The sequence below is a fragment of the Chinchilla lanigera genome, unplaced genomic scaffold (genome assembly GCF_000276665.1).
Source record: "Chinchilla lanigera isolate Chin_1 unplaced genomic scaffold, ChiLan1.0 scaffold00103, whole genome shotgun sequence".
NCBI lineage: Eukaryota > Metazoa > Chordata > Mammalia > Rodentia > Chinchillidae > Chinchilla > Chinchilla lanigera.
Window position 1 is genome coordinate 6,885,535 of NW_004955504.1, and position 20,069 is coordinate 6,905,603.

Below are 20,069 nucleotides of genomic sequence, written 5' to 3' on the forward strand. Positions count from 1 at the left end.
TCAATAAAATATTAGCAAACAGAATGCATCAAATCATCAAGAAAATTAAACACCATGACCAAGTAGAATTCATCCCAAGAATGCAGGGATAGATCAATTTACACAAATCAATAAATGTAATACACCACATCAACAGAGCCAAAGGCAAAAGACACATGATCATTTCAATAGATGTAGAAAAACTTTTGATAAAATCCAACACTCATTCATGATGAAAAGCCTCCAGAAAATAGGAATAGATGGTCTTTACTTCAATCTGATAAAAGCCATCTATGAAAAACCAACAGCCAACATCATACTAAATGAACAAAAATTGAAACTTTTCACTTTAAAACTCAGAACAAGACAAGGATGTCCACTGTCACCACTCCTATTCAACACAGTTCTGGAAAAGTTAGCAAGAGCAAATAGACAAGAGAGAGAAATAAGAGGAATAAATATAGGAAAGAAAGAAGTTCAGTTATCATTATTTGCAGGTGACATGATACATCAAAGACCCCCAAAGCTCCACCAAAAGACTTCTGCATTTAATAACCAAATTCAGCATCATAGCTGGATAAAAAGTCAATAATCAAAAATCAATAGGATTCTAATACAGAAACAAGAAACTCACTGAAAGAGAAATTAGGAAAACCACACCCTTCACAGTACCATATAAATAAATGAAATACTTAGGAAACAATCTAACAAAGGAAGTAAGAGATCTATACAAGGAAAATTACAGTACTCTAAAAAAGGAGATTAAAGAGGATGTAAGAAAATGAAAGTATATCCCTTGCTCATGGATTCGAAGAACCAATATAATGAAAATGGCCATACTCCCAAAGTTGTAGAAATTTAATGAAGTCCTAATCAAAATACCATTAGCATACTTCACAGATCTAAAGAAAACATTCCTAGAACTGATCTGGGACCAGAAGAGACCTAGATGGCAAAGCAACCTGGGAAACAAAGGAAAGGCAGGAGGTATCACAATCCTTGCCTTGAAATTATACTGCAAAGCTACTGTCATAAAATCAGTATGGTACTGGCAAAAAACAGACCTGAGGATCAGTGGAACAGTTTAGAAGATGCAAACACAACTACAACCACACTCAGCCACCTTCTCTTTGACAAAAGGGCCAAACATGTTCACTGGAAGCAGGATAGCCTCATTAATAAATGGTGCTGGAAACTGGCTGTCCATATGCTGAATACTAAAACTAGGCCATGCCTCTCACCATGCACTAAACTAAAGTCAACATGGATCAGAGATCTAAATATTAAAACCACAACAGTAAACACTAAACACTGAATCTAGTCGTGAAAGTAGGTCAAAATCTTGATGACATATGGGTAGGTAGAGAGTTCATGAACAAAAACCAAACTGCACAGGAAATACTTCAGAGAATAAACAACTGGGATTTTCTCTTCTTAAAAAACTTTTGCCCATCAAAAGAAATCACCAGCAGTGTGAAAAGAAAACTCATGAATTGGGAAAAAAATTTTAGCCAACTCTCCCTAAGACAAAAAGCTTTTATTAAGAGCATATAAAGAATTGAGAAAAAAAAGACCCCTCCCAAAGACCTGATCCAAAAAGGGTCATCTGAGATGACTAAACACTTCTTAGATGAAGAAATATAAATGGCAAATAAATACATGAAAAAATGTCCAACGTCATTGTTCTTTCAAGAAATGCTAATTAAAACAGCACAAAAATTCCATCTCACCCCTGAAAGAAAGGCTGTCCTCAAAAATCAACCAATAGCAAAAGCTGGTGTGGCTGTGGGGAAAAGAGAACCATTTTCCCCTGTAGGTGAGAGTATAGACAGATGAAACCACTGTGGAAGTCTTCTTACAAAAGAATTGAAAACATCATACCACAGTGATATATGTGTGCTCATGTTTATAGTAGCACAAGTTGTCATAGCTAAATCTTGGAAGCAACCCAAATGCCCATCAGCCAAATAACTGATGAAAAAGATATGAAATTTTTATACAATAGAGTATTACTCAGCTATAAAGATAGATAAACTCAAGACTTTTATAGGTAAATGGATGCAACTAGAGACCATACTTATAAGTGAATTAAGGAAGACTCACATGTGTAAACATCATATTGTCTCAGTAATGTAAAAAACTGAAAGAGTAAATGAGATCTAAATACTCAATAGATATTGTGAAAGGGAAAGAAATTGTTTAAATGAAAAAAACAACTGGGATGGGGAAAGGAGAAAAAAAAGAAGGGGGAATATATAGATAGATAGATAGATATAGATATATAGAAGAATATATATATATATATATATATAAGATAGTTCAGATCAATGTACTACTAATTTCTATTAGTTCACTGAAAGGAACAGTTAGTGCTTATATTATTTGATTAATTTTATACACCTATAAATGGTAATCTGAGCACCAACTTTGAAGATAATAATATGCAATAAAATATTCATTGTTCTTTTCCTATCATCCTGTTTGGAAATTCTGTTATCAGTTTAATTGTCTGTTTTATTCTCTTTAAAATGAATTTTTAAAAAGTATGACATCTAGGTACTCTAAAATATGGATACAGTGGATATTCTCACAAGGATCTAAAAGGGCTTCCTGTCTTCAGCCTTCTTTCCAGCTTAGAAGGGCTTCATTATCTGTGACTCCAATGAAAAGGACAGAAATCATCTGAGATGACTAAACACTTCTCAGATGAAGAAATATAAATGGTAAATAAATACATGAAAAAATGTTCAACCTCATTGTTCTCTCAAGAAATACAAATTAAAACAAATCAAAAATCAACCAATAGCAAATGCTAGTGTTTGTAGCAGCATGTAGACAAGGGATAAACAGTCAGCCCATTGGAGTCAGGTAGACTACAGAGGACCAGACATCCTAATGACAGAGGTGCTGCAGGATTCAGTGTATTTCTTACATAATGAGTTCAAGCAAGTGATTTCCTTCCACCTCAAGACTTTCAACTTTCAGAGAATTATGGTTTTTCAAGCACTTGGAAGACATCATGCACAAAGACCCCCATAGTATTTATCTTGAAGATGGCAGTTCCATATCACAACCAGAACTCTGACATGGATGAAATGCACTGACATTTGTTGTGCTTTACAGATCAATGTGTGCTTTCCTGAATGAAGCAAATCTCTAACATTGCCTCAGAATGGACAGGCTACAATGATGAGCAATATGTTTATGAATAGAATATTTATTGGATGAGTGAGGGGAGACAGAACAGGGAAGCCACTGACTCCTAAATCCTTTCAACTGATACAAATCCTTGTCATTGACCACACTGACCACAGACCAGGAACTCCTTTGCCTTTTGTTTCAGTTTAGAATTTCCTAAAATTAAGACAACAGAGTGTATAGATGGGTAGGTGCCAGACACCAAGGTGCAAAACTCATAAAGGGAGCTTCCAAACTGCAATATTTGAAAAAAGAACAAAAGGACCATCATGTAGTGGGAGGAGTAGAGGATTAAGAAGGACAGGATGGACAGCACTGCCCTGATGGGGGCGCCCCTGTGGGGATCCTGGGTTCCCATAGCAGTGCTTCTCATCTGCTGGGCATGTCTCCCTAGGGAGAAAACCAAGAGCAGAACGGCGATGAGGAAGATAATTAATGGCACTGAAATATGAAAAATCAAAGTAGAAAGTAGTACAAAGTCTATTCCTTTGATCTGAGTTACATTTTTGGAGAAAAAGTTGACCAAAAAATTTTGGGTAATAGTCCATGCATGTTTTGCATAAATGCCAGTACTGAGAGATGCATACAATGTAGACCCCAGGATCAGCCAGGGCACCAAGTTGGAAATCCTCATCTTCAGCCAGAAGAACAGTGGGTGTGGGATGGTGGCGATCTTGGCACAGTAGAAAACACCAAGCCACGTGGCCAACCAAAGCCCCCAAATAGTTACAAACATGAAAATTATATTAAGCTCAGCAAATACTGACTGTTTCATGAAGGACAGAACAGCAATGTGCTCAAAGAGGATGAGAAAGTGTAGACAAATCCTCGAAGTCACTAGGCAGGAAATGAGCAGATCCAAAGGAGCCATTTTTCTCTGCTTGATGAAGTCCACCATATTCACCACCATGATGAAGCCATTTGCAAAGACCCCAGTAAGAACTTGTGTCACTGCTACAAGAAAATAGATAATGAGGCGGTGCATTGGCATCTTGGAGGAGAAAAATCTTAAAAGATGTATAAATTTTCAGACAGTTTCAGTCATTCACCCTCTCTGTTCTTCTTCAGCTAGAGCAGGACACCTTTGAGAAACATGATCCTAATCATGACGGCAATGGAGTAGGAAGGCAGTGTGCATGTGTTTATATCCCTGCTTTCTCAAATTAGTTCTGAGACATTCAAATAAGAAAGAGATAGTCCCATAATAATTTGCTTCTTACTGATGGATTTTGCATTGTCTAGCTCTGTTTAGCTCCCATGGTCCCCATAAGCAAATATGGATCTGGATACCTTCAGATGACTGCTGAGAGTCTTCTAGCTGGAGACAGCCAGAGCTCCTCAACCTTCATCTCCACCATGAGTAACTAGTTGTTTTCCAGCTGTGATTCTACTTCACATTATCAAGGTACTCTTCAAAAAACATTTAAAAAAAGGATCACTTCCACTGTCATTATTTCCCAGGCCAGGAATGTAAAACTCGCAAGTAGTTATTCTCTAATGTATGAAGGCTGAGAAAATCAGGGCTTCCTAAAATTTAAAGTAATTATTTATTAAAATATGCAGTGTACAACACAAAGTGTCAGTGAATACAAAAGCAAAGTCATAAGGGTTACAGGCATCTAGAGACACTGGAGCGACAGCCCAGTATTAGGCTGAATGGGTTCATTTATTGTTGGGAGATATTTAGAATTGCATTGTTCATTATCTTACTATTCAGATTGTTGCAATAGTCATATTTCAAATGTGTGTAAAAAGAATAGAGTCAGAAGGGACCCCTCCAAGGATAAAGCACCCAGGCTTTATTTAAAGGGTGGGAAACGAAGGCTTTGTGCGGCTAGTAAGCACCAAACTGTTTCCAAACAACTTTGTGGTTTACAGTTGATAGCCTATCACACTTTTGTCTCTGTAAGTTACTGCCCCGGCCCTGAACTTCCCTTCCAGTAGGTAATGTCCATGAAACAATTTGCTCTGGATAATTCTACTGTAGCCCATAATATTTTTTTTTTTTTTTTTGGTGTTTGTTTGTTTGTTTTTCCAGTACCAGGAATCGAACTTACAACCCTGCGCTTGCCAGGCAGGCATTGTGCCATTGAGCTAAATCCCCAGCCCCTTTTTTTGTCTTTTTGAGTCAGGGTCTTGCTCTGCACGTCTGAGCACCCCACTCCTTCCTGGGAGTGACTTCCTAATGTTTCCTGCAATACCTACAAGAAAAGAACCTTCGCTTTGCCCTGGCCTTCCCTGACTCCACTTCCTCTTTCCAGGTTGGAGAGAGACTGGCCAGCGAGGACATGTCTGCTGAACACTGACCCCAGATCTACCAGACCTAACATAGAAGCTCTCAGACTTAGACTTCCTAGGTGATGTCACCACCTTTAGTCATGGCAGACTGTGGAGAGCTCCTGGGTCGGGCACTGAAGGACTCAGGTCCCCCTAGAGAATGCACAGCTTTGGGGCTCCTCTCTGAAACATGAAGGGCTGTCCCTACAGGTCCCTCTTCAGGGAAAGGCTTCCTCCTGGCTCAATCTCTGTTCCAAAATCCTCTCTGGAAGACAGGTTGACTGAAACATAGCACAGACCTCCTGGGGCACAGGGTGTGGAGCTCAGGTGAACAGTAAAGGACATTTTCTGGCTTCAGAACCAGTGAGGTCTAGGCCTGTCTTCTCCTGTCTCATCTGTCACCTTGCTGTAGACCAGGAAGTTGCCAGGACACAGAATTTTCTTGGCTCATGGCTCTGGTCCCAGGGCAGGGCTGTGTCTCTTTCTAAGTAGCAGGGGAGAGACAGCAAGAGCACACATGTGTCTGCCCCGAACCTGGCCCTCTTTTGCCAAAGCTACTGGGGTTCATCATGGGCCCTGCTCTGACGACTTACCCCACTGTATACACTCTCAGAGGTTCTCCTCTGCACAGCAGACAGGATTAAGTTTCTTCCTTCTCATTGCCCATAGTGAGGATGAACTTCCACATAGGAACCTCAAGGGACACTCAAGCCATGTCCAGACCACAGCCATTGCCATCAACACTGCACATGCCCTTGCTTCTCCTCTTTCCTCCTTTCTTCCTTCCCTCCTCCCTGCCTTCCTTCCTTTCTTCCTACCTTTATACTTTCTTTCTTTCTTTCTTTCTTTCTTTCTTTCTTTCTTTCTTGTTGCTTCCTTGCTTTCTTTGTTTCTCATAATTTCTTTCTTTTCTTATTTCTTACTTTCCTTTCTTCTCTTCTTTCTCTTTGTCCTTTCTCTCTCTCTCTCTCTCTCTCTCTCTCTCTCTCTTTCTCTCTCTTTCTGTCTGTCTCTATCTTCCTCAATCTCCCAACCTTTCTCTTTTTGCTTCCTGTGGTTCTGGGGCCGTAACTTTAGCCTTTACACTGAGCTACATCTGCAATCTCTAACTTTTTTTTATTCAAGGTATTGTGCAGCTAAGTGGCATAGGCTAGGCACACACTTGCAATACTTATGCCTCAGTCTCCCAGATGCCTGGAATTATAATCATGTACTACCATGCTTGGTTAGCAGACCACATTTCTAAAAGCAAAGGGATGGGTGCTGAACCAGGATAGATAAAGTTCAAACTGCTGCTGGATGAGGAGAGGACAAAAGCAGTTTGGCAGGGCTGCGGAGTCAAGATAAAGAGGACTCAGAGACAAATGCTGAGATTCCTCTTCTTTTAGGTATAGCAACAAGTGCTGCATATAACAGCAAGCAGCATGATGACTGGACACCATTTCTGCAACAAATTTATTTCTAGAAAAGTGGACAGGATAATTCTTAATTATACTATATGGTTTTTCTTTATTACAACTCTTGCTAATATTACAAGTTTACAAACTTTGTCATACCTTCGTAGTTATGCTATTAACTAGCATTCCTAGAGCAAAGATATGAGAAGTGGAATTACAATTTGGTATCTGAGAAAGAAAATCCCTGTGGATTTCTGTGTGGCTGTTTGAAGTTGCTCTTGTTCTCTCTGCCCACCTGCAGGAACACACGTCCTGGTTTCACAGAGCAAGGATTTGCTGAGCGGCAGATATGAGAAGGACAAGAGTGTGTCTCCCATGTTCCTTCCCCAGCAGGAGCAGTGTTCACCTCCAGGACGCTCTGCTCTTCCCAGAGCTTCCTGCCAGAGGGAGGGACTGTGAGCTACAAACAGTATGTGGGGGCTGCTGCTTTGTTCCCTGGAGAATCAGGTCCAAGCCCTGGGAAGACACAGAGCACTCTATTTCCCACAACCAGGAGGACACACACATCTTTGGAATCTGAAGCAACTTCTCTGTGAGTTTCATGCCTGGTATTCTAAACTCACATTTGAAATCCTTAGTACTAGTAATTGGCAAATCTTTATCTACAGTTTACATCATCGCACATGAGGCAAAATTTGCAGCTAAACCTAAGAACACTGTTGATTTCATTGACTTGCCTGCAAGCAAAAGGGCTTTGAATTTGCTTTGGAAACATATTTGAACCTCTTAGTTTCCAAAATCATCAGCCAGCCCAGCAGAAAATGTATCTCTGAGGTCAAGCAGATAGGGAAGCTCCGAGGCCCTGCTCCTACTGTTGTTGTCAAACTGGGAAGAAAACCCACGTGGTAAGAGGACCACATAACCATCAGCCATTGGAAAGGTCCCAAAGTTAAGTGCTCAAGTGTATAAGGAAACACCTCTGCAAGCCATTGTCTGTACCAGCTGCAAAAATAGGGGCCAAGGGAAAGGAGACTTCAGATCTCAACTCCTCTCATGTTCTCCTCCTCCTTTTCCTCCACCTATCAGCCTTTTCATCATTTGCTACCAAGGGTCACTATAACATCTAGGTTCTCTGCACGATGGACACAGTGAACACGCTCACAGGGACATAGAAGGGCCCCCTGTCCTCAGCCTTCTTTACAGGCTAAGAAGGGCTTCATTATCTGTGACCTCAATAAAGAGGACAGCAATCATCTGCACAAAGACATGGGATGAACAGTCAACATATTTTAATCAGATGGGCCATAGAGGACCAGACATCCTACAGACAGTAGTCCTACAGTATTTGGTGTATTTTTACATAATGAGTTCAAGTAAGTGCTTTTCTTCTTCTTCGTGACTTTCAACTTTGAGAGAATTACGATTTTTCATGCACTTGGAAGATATCTTGCACAAAGATCCCCATACCCTTTATCTTGCAAGATGGCGTTTCTGTATTACAGCTGGAATTCTCGGATGGATGTAATCCACTAATATTTGTTCTGTTTTACAGATCAAGGAACACTTTTCTGAAGGTAATAAATCTGTAACATTGTCTCAGAATGTATGGGCTAAGATGATGAGCAGTACAGTTATGGACAGGATGTTTGTTGGGTGAGTGAGGGGAGACAGACACAGTGAAGCCACTGACTCCTAGACCCTATCTACTGCTGCAAATCCTTCTCACTGACCACACTGACCACAGGAACTTCTTTGCATTTTCTTTCAGTTTAGGGTTTCCTAAAATTAAGATGACAGAGTGTATACATGGGTAGATGCCAGCCACGAAGATGCAGAACTCAAAGAGGAAGCTTCCAAACTGCAGCACTTTGAAAGAGAAAAATATAACCATCATGTAGTGAGTGGAGTAGAGGATTAGGAAGGACAGGATGGACAGCATTGCCCTGATGGGGGCGCCCCTGATGGGATGCCTGTTTCCCATAGCAGTGCTTTTCATCTGCTGAGCATGTTTCCCCAGTGAAAAAATTAAGAGCAGAATAGCCAAGAGGAAGATAAACAATGGTAATATAAGATGAAAAATCAAAACTGAATGTGGTACAAGGTTCATTTCTTTGGCTTGAGTTGCATTTTTGGAGAAAACTTTGACCACAAGTTTTTGAATAATAGTCCATGCAAGTTTTGCCTGGATGCCAGTACTGATAGATGCATACAATGTAGACGCCAGGATCAGCCAGGGCACCAACTTGGAAATCCTCATCTTCAGCCAGAAGAACAGTGGATGCGGGATGGTGGAGATCTTGGTGCAGTAGAAAACACCAAGCCATGTGGCCAGCCAAAGCCCCAAAATATTTACAAACATGAAAATTATATAAAGTTCAGCAAGTACCAACTATTTCATGAAGGAGAGAAGAGTCAAGTGCACAAGGAAGATGAACAACTGGAGACAAATCCTCGAAGTCACCAGGCAGGAAATGAGCAGATCCAAAGGAGCCATTTGTCTCTGTTTGATGAGGTCCACCGCATTCACCACCAAGATGAAGCCATTTGTGAAGACCCCAATAAGAAACTGTGTCACTGCTATAAAAAAATAGGTAATGAACTGATGTGTTAGCAGGTTGAGAGCAGGAAAATCAGTCACTTCTTCGAAGATGTATAGATTTTCAAGCAGTTTCCATCATTCACCCTCTCTGTTCTTCAGCTAGAGCAGGACCCCTTTGAGAAGCATGATCCTAATCATGAAAGCAAAGGAGTAGGAAGGCAGTGTGCATGTGTTTATATCTCTGCATTCTCAATTAAGTTCTGAGACATTCAAATAAGAAAGACATAGTCTGGAAGTAATTTGCTTCTTGCTGATGACTTTTGCATTTTCTAGTTCTTCTTATCTTTCTTCATTCCCATAAGCAAATAGTGGAACTGGATACCTTCAGATGACTGCTGAGAGCCTTCTCAGCTGGAGAACCAGCCAGAGCTCTTCAGCCTTCATCTCCACCATGAGTAACTAGTTGTGCCATAGGTGTGATTGTACTTCACATTATCAAGGTATTGTTTCAAAAAACACCTTTAAAAAAGTCACCACTACCATCATGTTTGAGGTCCAGCAATGTAATATTCCCATGTAGTAATTCTCTAATGTACCAGGGCTGGGAAAATGAGCACCACCTCAAATTTATTTATTTATTTTTTTTAGTTTGTTTGTTTTTTTGGTTTTTTTTTTCCAGTACTGGGAATTGAACTCACGACCTCACGCTTGCCAGGCAGGTGCTGTGTCACTGAGCTAAATCCCCAACCCCACCACCTCAAATATAAAGTAGTTATGTAATAAAACATGCCAGGTACAAGCTGAAGTATCAGTCAATATCAAAGCAAGGCAATAAGGGTTCCATGTATATGTGGACATTGCATCCAAACCCCAGCATGAGAGAAAATGAGGGCAGTTATTGGAGGCCATATTTAGAATTGCAATGTTCATTATTTTAATATTCAAATGGTTACAATGCTCATTTATATCTGTATATAGTAGAGGGTCAGAAGGGACCCTCTCGAGTGGTAAAGACTCAGGCCCTTTTCAGAGCATGGAAAAATGTAGCTGGTGGCTGTGAGCACCAATTTCTAAACAACTTTGTGGTTTAGAACTGATAGCCTGTCACACTGTGTCTGTGTAAGCTACCGCCTCCCCTTATATGTCCCTTCTGGTATGTAATGTCCCCAAAACAAATGGCTCTGAATAATTCCCATATAGCTCACAAGACTGAACCCCTAACCACAAGCCCAGTATCCAGTCAATCAAGTATCTTGACACTCAGGTGTGTGGAGATGGGACCCACAACACATAAAGCAGGACAGCAGCTGCAGATTTTGTGGTGTCATAGCTCTGAATACCCTACTCCTTCCTTGGGATTGCTTTGTAATATTTCTTGCAATGTCTGCAATAAAAGACTCTGGCTTTGTACTGGTCTTCTCTGGCTCCTCTTCCTCTTCCTATGTGGGAGAGAGAAACGACCAGAGAGGGTGAGTCAGGTGAACTATAGACACCCCTGGAACCTTTAAACTGTGCTACATCTGCAGCCTGAAATATTTTTTGATCAAGGTGTTGCCATGTTGATATGTTGCCCAGGCTAGACTCACACTTGCAGTCCTCCTGCCTCAGCCTCCCAGAATCCTGGAATTCTAGGCATGCACTACAACACTTAGCTAACCAACACCATTTGTAAAATCAGAGGTAGCGGCTGCGCCCATATAGATAGAGGTCAAACTGCTCCTGGATAAGAGGAGGACAAAAACAGCTTGGCAGGGCTGTTGAGTTCAGATAGAGAGGAATCCAGAGAGACAGGGCTGAGACTTCTGTGTTTGTTTTATTTTAAAGGGAATTTTAAAAAAAAGAACAACAGCAAAATGCCAATAACATAGACAAAAATAAAACAAAGCAATTGTTCTTCTGTTTTTAATACAGAGCAATCAGTGCTGCACACAAAACACCCAGCAACACAATATCTCAGCAACATTTTTGCATGAAATTTATTTCTAGGTAAGCAGCAGAGTCATGTTTGCAGAAGTTTACTATACTTTATGGTTTTCTTTATTACAACTATTAGAAATATTACAAGCTTGCAAACTTAGTCGTACCTTCCTAGTTATGCTATTAACTAGCACTCTTAGAGCAAAGATACAAGAAATTGAATTACAATTTGGTAACTGAGAAACAAAATCTCCATGGATTTTTCCCGGGATGCTTGAAGCTGCTCCTGCTCTCCCTGCCCACCCGCAGGAACACACGTCCTGTGTTGACAGAGCAAGGATCTGCTGAGCGGCAGACGTGAGAAGAACAAAGTGCATCTCCTGTGTTCCTTCCCCAGCAGAAGCAGGGTTCACCCCCAGGACACTGTGCTCTTCCCAGAGCTGCCTACCAGAGGGAGGGACTATGGGATATGTACAGGAAGTGGGGTTACTCCTTTGTTCCCTGGAGAATCAGGTCCAAGTCCTGGGAAGACACAGAGCACTCTCATTCCCACAGCCAAGAAGACACTGGAATCTCCAGGTCTTCTGAGACAACTCTTCTCTGAGTTACATGTCTGTGATTTGACAGTCAGAATTAACATCCTTCCTACTGGTGATTGGCAAATCTAAATCTAACACAGTTTATACACCATCACACATGAACCCAAATTAACAGATATTCATAAGAATATTTTTTATTTCATTGACTTGCCTGAAAGTAAAAGGGTTTTGAATTTGTTTTGGAAACATACATGATTCCCTTATTTTTTGAAATTGTCAGCCAGCCAGCAGTAAATACAGCTCTGAGGTCAAGTAGATGTGGACATCCCAGCACCTCCAACTACTAGTGTTACCTCACTGGGAAGACAAGCCATGTAGTAGGAAGACCAAATAACCACTATCAATTGGAAAAGAGCACAAATGTACAAAGAAACACTTTTGCAAGCAATTGTCTGTCCAAGGTGCACAATTAGGAGACATGAAAAGAAGCCTTCAGATTTCAATTCTTCTCTCTTCTCCTCCTCCTCCTTTCCCTCCGTCAGCCTTTTTATCCATTACTCAATAGAGTCATCATGACATCTAGGTTCTCTTAGCAGCAGACACAGCGAATATTCTCACAGAGATCTAGAAGGGCTCCATATCCTCAGCTTTCTTTCCAATCTAAGAAGGGCTTCTTTATCTGTGACTCCAATAAAGAGAACAGAAATTATCTGCAAGTAGCCAGGGGATGAACAGTCAGCCCATTTGAGACACATAAATCCTATAGAACAGACATTCTGCTGACAGTGGTGCTGCAGGATTCTGTATGTTTCTGGCATCACAAGTTCAAGTAAGTGCTTTTCTTCCTCTTCAAGACTTTCAACTGGGGCTGGGGATTTAGCTCAGCGGCAAAAGCACCTGCCTGGCAAGTGCAAGGTCGTGAGTTCGGTTCCCGGTACCGGAGGAAAACCAAAACCAAAAAAAAAAAAAAAAAAGACTTTCAACTTTGAGGGAATTGTGACTTCTGCACTTGGAAGACATCGTACATACAGATCTCCTTACTATTTATCTTGCAAGATGGTGGTTCCATATCACAAACAGAACTCTGACATAGATGTAATCCACTGACATTTGTTGTGCTTTACAGATCTATGTGCCCTTTTCTGAAGGTAGCAAATCTATAACCATGTCTTAGAATGTATGGGCTAAGATGATGAGCAGTACATTTATGGAAAGGATATTTATTGGGTGAGTGAGGGGAGACCAACACAGGGAATCCATTGACTCCCAGATCCTTTCAATTGATACAAATCCTTCTCACCAACTGCACTGAGCCAAGAGCAGGAATTTCTTTGCATTTTGTTTCAATTTAGGGTTTCCTAAAATTAAGATGACAGAGTGTATAGATGGGTAGGTGCCAGCCACCAAGGTGCAGAATACAAGGAGGTAGCTTCCAAACTGCAATATTTGAAAAATATTCAGAAAGCCCACGGTATAGTAGGAGAAGTAGAGGATTAGGAAGGACAGGATGGACAGCATTGCCCTGATGATGTCTCCCCTGCAGGGGTCCTGGGTTCCCATAGCAATGCTTCTCATCTGCTGTGCATGTCTCTCTAGGGAGAAAATCAACAGCAGAAGAGCGATGAGGAGATAATTAGTGGCAGTGTAGTATGAATTAAAATAAACAAAGATGGCATATCTATTTCCTTGATTTCAGTTGTATTTTTGGACAAAAAATTAACAAACAGTTTGGGGTAGTAGTCCATGAATATTTTCTTTGGATAGCAGTAATGATAGATACATACAATGTAGACCCAAGCATCAGCCATGGCACCAGCTTGGAAATCCTCATCTTCAGCCAGAAGAACAGAGATTGTGGGATGGTGGCGATCTTGGTGCAATAGGAAACACCAAGCCATGTGGCCAGCCAAAGCCCCCAGTCATTTACAAACAAGAAAGTTATATAATACTCAGCAAATGTTGACTCGTTCATGAAGGAGAGAAGAACCAGGTGCACAAGTAGGATGTGCAAGTGCAGACAAATCCTTGAGGTCACAAGACAGGAAATGAGCAGATCCAAAGGAGGCATTTTTCTCTGCCTGATGAAGTCCACCACATTCACCACCATGATGAAGCCATTTATAAAGACCCCAGTAAGAAACTGTGTTACTGCTATAAGGAAATGGATGATGAGGTGATGCTTTAGCATGTTGGGAGGAGGAAAATCTTAGAAGATGTATAGATTATCAGATACCTTCAAGTACTCATTCTCTGTGTTTTTCTTCTGCTAGAGCAGGACCCTTTGAGGAGCATGATCCTAATCACAAAGACTATAGAATAGGAAGGCAGTGTGCATGTGTTTATATCACTGCTGTCTCAATTTAGTTCTGTGATATTCAAACAAGAAAGAGATAGTCCAGCAATAATTTGCTTCTTGCTGATGGCTTTTGCATTTTCTAGTCCTTCTTTGCTTCCATGGTCCCCATAAGCAAATAGCAGAACTGGATACCTTCAGATGACTGCTGAGAGCCTTAGCTGGAGAACCAGTCAGAGCTCCTCAACCTTCATCTCCACCATGAGTAACTAGCTGTGCCACAGCTGGGGTTCCACCTGACATGATCAAGGTATTCTCCAAAAAACATTTAAGAAAAGATCTCTTCCTCTATCATTATATCCATGGCCAGCAATGTAAGGCTCCCATGTAGTAATTCTCTAATGTACAAAGAATGAGAAAATCAAGACGTGCTATAATTTAAAGTAGATATATAATAAAATATGCAGGCTACAACACAAAGTATCACTCAATATAAAAGCAAGGCCATCAGGGTTCCAGGCATCAGAGACAATGGAGCAACACTTCAGTGTGAGGCTGAATGAGCACATTTATTGTTGGGAGATATTTGGAATTGTGGTGTTCATCATTTTACCATTCAGATGGTTGTAATACTCATATTTTAAATGTCTGTATATAGTGTAGGGTCAGAAGGCACCACTCTTGAGGGTCAAAGACCCAAGCTCTTTTTAGAGTGTGAAAAATGGATGCTCCAGTAATTTCCAAACAACTTTGTGGCTTAGAGCTGATAGTCTGTCACACTCGTGGGTGTTTCAGCTACCATTCCCTCAAAATTTCCCTTCCAATATGTGATGTTCACAAAGTAATCTGCTCTGGAAAATTACTCTTCAGCCCCCAAGACTGAAGCTCTATCCCCAAGTGCAATATCTACTCAATTAAGAGTCCTCACTCAGGAGGGTGGAGACAGCACCCTACCCCATAAAAGAGGGTCACAGCCCCAGGTCTGGCATTGATGCAGGTCTGAGCACCCCACTCCTTCCTGCGGGTGGCTTCCCAATGTTTCCTGCAATACCTACAAGGAGAGAACCCTTACTTTGCACTGGCCTTCCCTGACTCCTCTTCTTCCTTCCATGTCAGAGAGAGAGACTGGCCAGTGAGGACACGTCTGCTGACCACAGACCCCAGACCCACTGGACCTAACAGGGGAAGCAGGCAGACTTAGACTTCTCAGTGATGCAACCACCTTTACTCATGGCAGACTGTGGAAAACTCTTGGGTCAGGCAATGAAGGACCAGGTCACAATGGGGAGTGCACAGCTTTGGGGCTCCTCTCTGAAATACAAAAGGCTGTTCCCCCAGGTCCCTCTTCAGGAAGAGGCTTCCTCCTGGCCCAAACTCTGTTCTGAAGCCATCTCCGGAAGCCAGGCTGGCTGCAGCACAGCACTGACCTCCTGGGGCACAGGGTGGAGGGCAGGTGGACAGCACAGGGCATCTCCTGGCTTCAGAACCAGTGAGGTCCAGGCCTGTTTAATCCTGTCTCATCCTGTCACCTTGCTGCATCCTGGGGGAGTTACCGGGAAGACAGGTTGTCCTTGGCTCACGGCTCTGGTCCCAAGACAGGGCTGTGTCTGCTTCAGGGTAGCAGGGGAGAGACTGCTAGAGCACCCCTGTTTCTGCTCTGCACCTGGTCCTCTTCCCCCGAAGCCACCAGGGTTCATCATGGGCCCCACTGTGATTACTCAGTCCACTGTAAGCACCCCAAGGATTCCCCTCTAAACAGCAGAGGAAATTACATTTTCTCCTTCTCATTCCCCATAGCAAGCACAAACTTACACACACACACACACACACACACACACACACACACACACACACACACACACACCTCGATGGACACTCAAGCCATATCCAGATCATAACCAATGCAATAAACCTGTCTCACACCCTTTCTACCTTCCTCATCTCATTCTGCCTCCCTTTCTCACCTCCTGTCTTCCTTCCTTCCTCACTTTATTCTTTCTTGCTTGCTTTGCTGTTCTGTATCTCATCCTTTCTTCTTTTCTTGCTTCCAACCTTCTTTTCTTCCTCCTTTCACTTTGTTTTCTTTGTTTTTTTCTCGTTCTCTCTTTCTGTCTCTGTCTCTGTCTTTCTTTCTCTCTCCCCTTTTACTTTTTCTTCCTGTGGTTTTGTGGATGCTACTGGAGCCTCCACACTGAGGTACATCTGCAACCTCTAAACATTTTCTTGATCCAGTATTGCTCTTTGGCTAAGTTACCCAAGGTAGGTTGGTACTTGAAATCCTCCTGCCTCAGCTGCCCAGAGTCCTAGATCATAGGTATACAGTAACATGCTTGGCTAGGAGGCCACATTAAAAGTGGAAGGATGAGTTGTGTGTGGGGATATATAGAGGTGAAACTGCTGCTGGATGAGGGAAGAACAAAAGCAATTTGCCAGGGTTGCTGAGTCCAGAAAAAGAGGGCTCCAGAAAGACAAGGCTGAGCCTCTTCTGCTTTTAAAACGCAGCAATGAGCGCTGTGCTCAAACCCAGCAGCACAATATCTAGGCAACGTTTTTGCAAGAAATTTTTTGAAGGAGAGCTGGCAGTGGTTATGCTTTTAGAATGCTCTATTGTGCTTTGCAGTTTTACTTTGTTATAAGTCTTGGCAATATTACAAGTTCACAAACTTAGTCATGCCTTCCTAGTTATGCTATTAACTAGCACTCTTAGAACAAAGATAGAAGAAGTAGAATCACAATTTGGTGTCTGAGAAACAAAATCCCCATGGATTTCTCACTGGATATTTGAAGTTACTCCCATTCTCACCTGCAGGAGCACACATCCTGGGTTCACAGAGAAAGGATTTGCTGAGCAGCAGATGTGAGAAGAACAAGAGTGTGTCTCCAGTGTTCCTTCCCCAACAGGAGCAGTGTTCACCTCCAGAACACTGTGCTCTTTGCAGAGCTCCTACCAGTGGGAGGGACTGTGAGCTACACATAGGAAGTGGGACTGCTCCTTTGTTCCCTGGGGAACCAAGCCCGAGAAGACACCAAGTACTCTGCGTCCCATAGTCAGGAAGACACAACCATTTCAGGATTATCTGAGGTACTCTGCTATGAGTTGTATGTCTGATATTCAAAATCAGAATTTGAATCCTTAGTGCTGGTGACTGGCAAATCTAAATCTAATACAGTTTATACATCATCACACATGAGCCCAAATTAAGAGGTAAACTTAAAAGCATCTTTTATTTCACTGCCTTGCCTGAAAGCCAAGGGGCTTTGAATTAGGAAATGTGCATGAGCATCTTACTTTCCAAAATCATCAGCCAGGTTAGGAGAAAGTGCGTCTCTGAGGTTAGGCACATGGGAACATCCCCAGCCAATCCCATCTACTGGATTTGCCATACTGGGAAGACAAGGCATGTAGTAGGGGAACCAAATAACACCATCATTTGGAAAGGTCCTGAAGCCAAGTGCACAAGAGTATAAAGAGACAACTCTGCAAGCCATTGTCTGTTCAATGTGCACAATTAGGGGAAATGGAAAAGGAGCCTTCAGATCTCAACTCCTCTCTCTTCTCCTTCTTCTTTTTCTCCTCTTCAAATCCTTTTCATCATTTGTTATGAAGTGTCACCATGACATCCAGGTTCTCTGCACGATGGACAGAGTGGACATGCTCACACTGATAGAGAACGACTCCCTGTCCTCAGCTTCCTTTCTGGTCTAAGAAGGACTGCATTATCTGCAACTCAAATAAAGTGCACAGAAATCATACTCAGAAAAAAAAAAAAAGAAAAAAAGAGAAATCATACTCAGGTAGACAAGGGATGAACTTTCAATCTGCTTGAGTCAGATAAACCATTAAAAACTATATATCCTGCCCACAGAGACGCTACAGTACTCAGTGTGTTTCTGACATTGCAAGTTCAAGTAAGTGTTTTCTTCCTCTTCAAGACTTTCAACATTGATGGAATTGTGGCTTTCCATGTGCATGGTAGCTAACCTGTGCCAAGATCTCTGCACTATTTTTCTTGCAAGATGGCAGTTCCATATCACAACCAGAACTCCGACATAGATGAAACCCAGTGATATTTGCTATTTTTTTTACATATCAGTGTCACCTTTTGTGAAAGGAGCAAATCTCTAACCATGCCTCAGGATGCATGGGCTCTGATGATGAACTGTAGATTTGTGAACAGAATGTTATTCGGTGAGTGAGGGGAGACAGACATAGGAAAGCCATTGACTCCTAGATCCTTTCAAGTGATCCATATTCTTTTCACTGACCACAGAGAAGGAACTTCTTTGCAATTTGTTTCAGCTTAGGATTTCCTACAATTAAGATGACAGAGTGTATAGATGGGTAGGTCCCAGCCAGTAAGGTGAAGAACTCAAAGAGGAAGCTTCCGAACTGCAATATTTGACCAAAGAGCAAAATGACCATCATGTAGTGAAAGAAGTAGAGAAATAGAAAGGACAGGATGGACAGTATTGCCCTGATGGGGGCCCCCCAGCGGACATTGCTGGTTCCCATAACAATGCCTCTCATCTGCTGGACATGTCTCCCCAGGGAGAAAATCAAGAGCACAACAGCAATGAAGAAGACAATTAATGGCACTGTAACATGAAAAATCAAAATAGAAAGTGGCACAATGTCTATTCTTTTGGTTTGAGTTGCATTTTTGGAGAAATAGTTGACCACAAATGCATGTTTCTCGTGGATGCCAGAACTGATCGATGCATACAGCATAGACCCCAGGATCAGCCAGGGCACCACCTTGGAAATCCTCATCTTCATCCAGAAGAACAGTGGGTGCGGGATGGTGGCGATCTTGGCACAGTAGAAAACACCAAGCCACGTGGCCAACCAAAGCCCCCAAATATTTAGAAACATGAAAATTATATTAAGCTTAGAAAATACCTCCTGTTTCATTAAGGACAGAAGAGGTAGATGTGCAAGGAAGATGAACATCTGCAGAATAATCCTTGAAGTGGCCAGGCAGGAAATGAGCAGATTCAGAGGAGCCATTTGTCTCTGCCGGATGAAGTCCACCGCATTCACCACCACGATGAAGCCATTTGTGAAGGCCCCAGTAAGAAATTGTGTCACTGCTATAAGGAAATGGACAATGAACTGATTTGTCAGCATGTTGGAAGGAGGAAAATCAGCCATCATTCACCCTCTCTGTTCTTCTTCAGCGAGACTAGGACCCCTTTGTGGAGTGAGATTCTAATCATGAAGGCAATAGAGTAGAAAGGTCTGTGTACTTGTTTTTATCACTACTGTCTCAATTTAGTTTGGAGACATTCAAATAAGGAAGTGATAGTCCAGCAATAATTTGCTTCTTGCTGGTGGCTTTTGAATTTTCTAGTTCTTGGTAGCCTTCCTGGTCCCCATAAGCAAATAGTGGAACTGGATACCTTTAGATAACTACTAAAAGCCTTCTCAGCTGGAGAAACAGCCGGAGCTCCTCAACCTCCATCTCCACCATGAGTAACTCATTGTGCAGCAGCCATGATTCTACTTCATATTATCAAGGTATTCTATAAAAAACACTTTTTTATTTTAAAGATAAAAGAATGAAAACATATTAAACACACAGGTATGAACAACACAGCATAAAAACAATAAAAGCAATACAGAACTTCAGACAAGGTGATAGGAAATTAACAATAGTTGTTGTATTACATATTGTTGTCTTCAAAGTAGTTACTCAGATTACCAGATATAAGTATGCAAGAGTGATCAAACAATTAAACATTAACTGTCTCTTTCAATAAAGCAATAGAAATTAGTAGTACAATTAACCCAGCTATCTTATGTATACATGCATACATATGTTTTCCCTTTCTCTCTCTCTCTCTCTTTCTTTCTTTCTTTCTTTCTTTCTTTCTTTCTTTCTCTCTTTCTTTCTTTCTTTCTTTCTTTCTTTCTTTCTTTCTTTCTTTCT

The 20,069-nt window shown here is 41.6% G+C and overlaps 4 protein-coding genes across 4 annotated transcripts; all 4 read right to left on the minus strand.

Annotated features, from left to right (window-relative positions):
- Positions 1 to 3,271: 3,271 nt before the first annotated feature.
- On the minus strand, positions 3,272 to 4,168 carry LOC102025141 (taste receptor type 2 member 1-like). The gene has a single exon (XM_005407092.1). The coding sequence runs from the start codon at positions 4,166 to 4,168 to the stop codon at positions 3,272 to 3,274; it is 897 nt and encodes a 298-aa protein (XP_005407149.1).
- Positions 4,169 to 8,550: 4,382 nt separating this feature from the next.
- Positions 8,551 to 11,684, minus strand: LOC102025486 (taste receptor type 2 member 1-like). The gene is made up of 3 exons (XM_005407093.2): positions 11,534 to 11,684; positions 9,313 to 9,428; positions 8,551 to 9,240 (listed from the first exon to the last, which is right to left on the minus strand). Exons 1-3 carry the CDS (start codon positions 11,682 to 11,684, stop codon positions 8,551 to 8,553), a joined length of 957 nt encoding a protein of 318 aa, XP_005407150.2.
- Positions 11,685 to 13,142: 1,458 nt separating this feature from the next.
- Positions 13,143 to 14,034, minus strand: LOC106146918 (taste receptor type 2 member 1-like). Its single transcript, XM_013505869.1, has 2 exons — positions 13,631 to 14,034; positions 13,143 to 13,524 (listed from the first exon to the last, which is right to left on the minus strand). The coding sequence occupies exons 1-2, from the start codon at positions 14,032 to 14,034 to the stop codon at positions 13,143 to 13,145; spliced, it is 786 nt and encodes a 261-aa protein (XP_013361323.1).
- Positions 14,035 to 18,397: 4,363 nt separating this feature from the next.
- On the minus strand, positions 18,398 to 19,291 carry LOC102025817 (taste receptor type 2 member 1-like). Its single transcript, XM_005407094.1, has one exon. It carries the CDS (start codon positions 19,289 to 19,291, stop codon positions 18,398 to 18,400), a length of 894 nt encoding a protein of 297 aa, XP_005407151.1.
- Between the last annotated feature and the right edge of the window lie 778 nt (positions 19,292 to 20,069).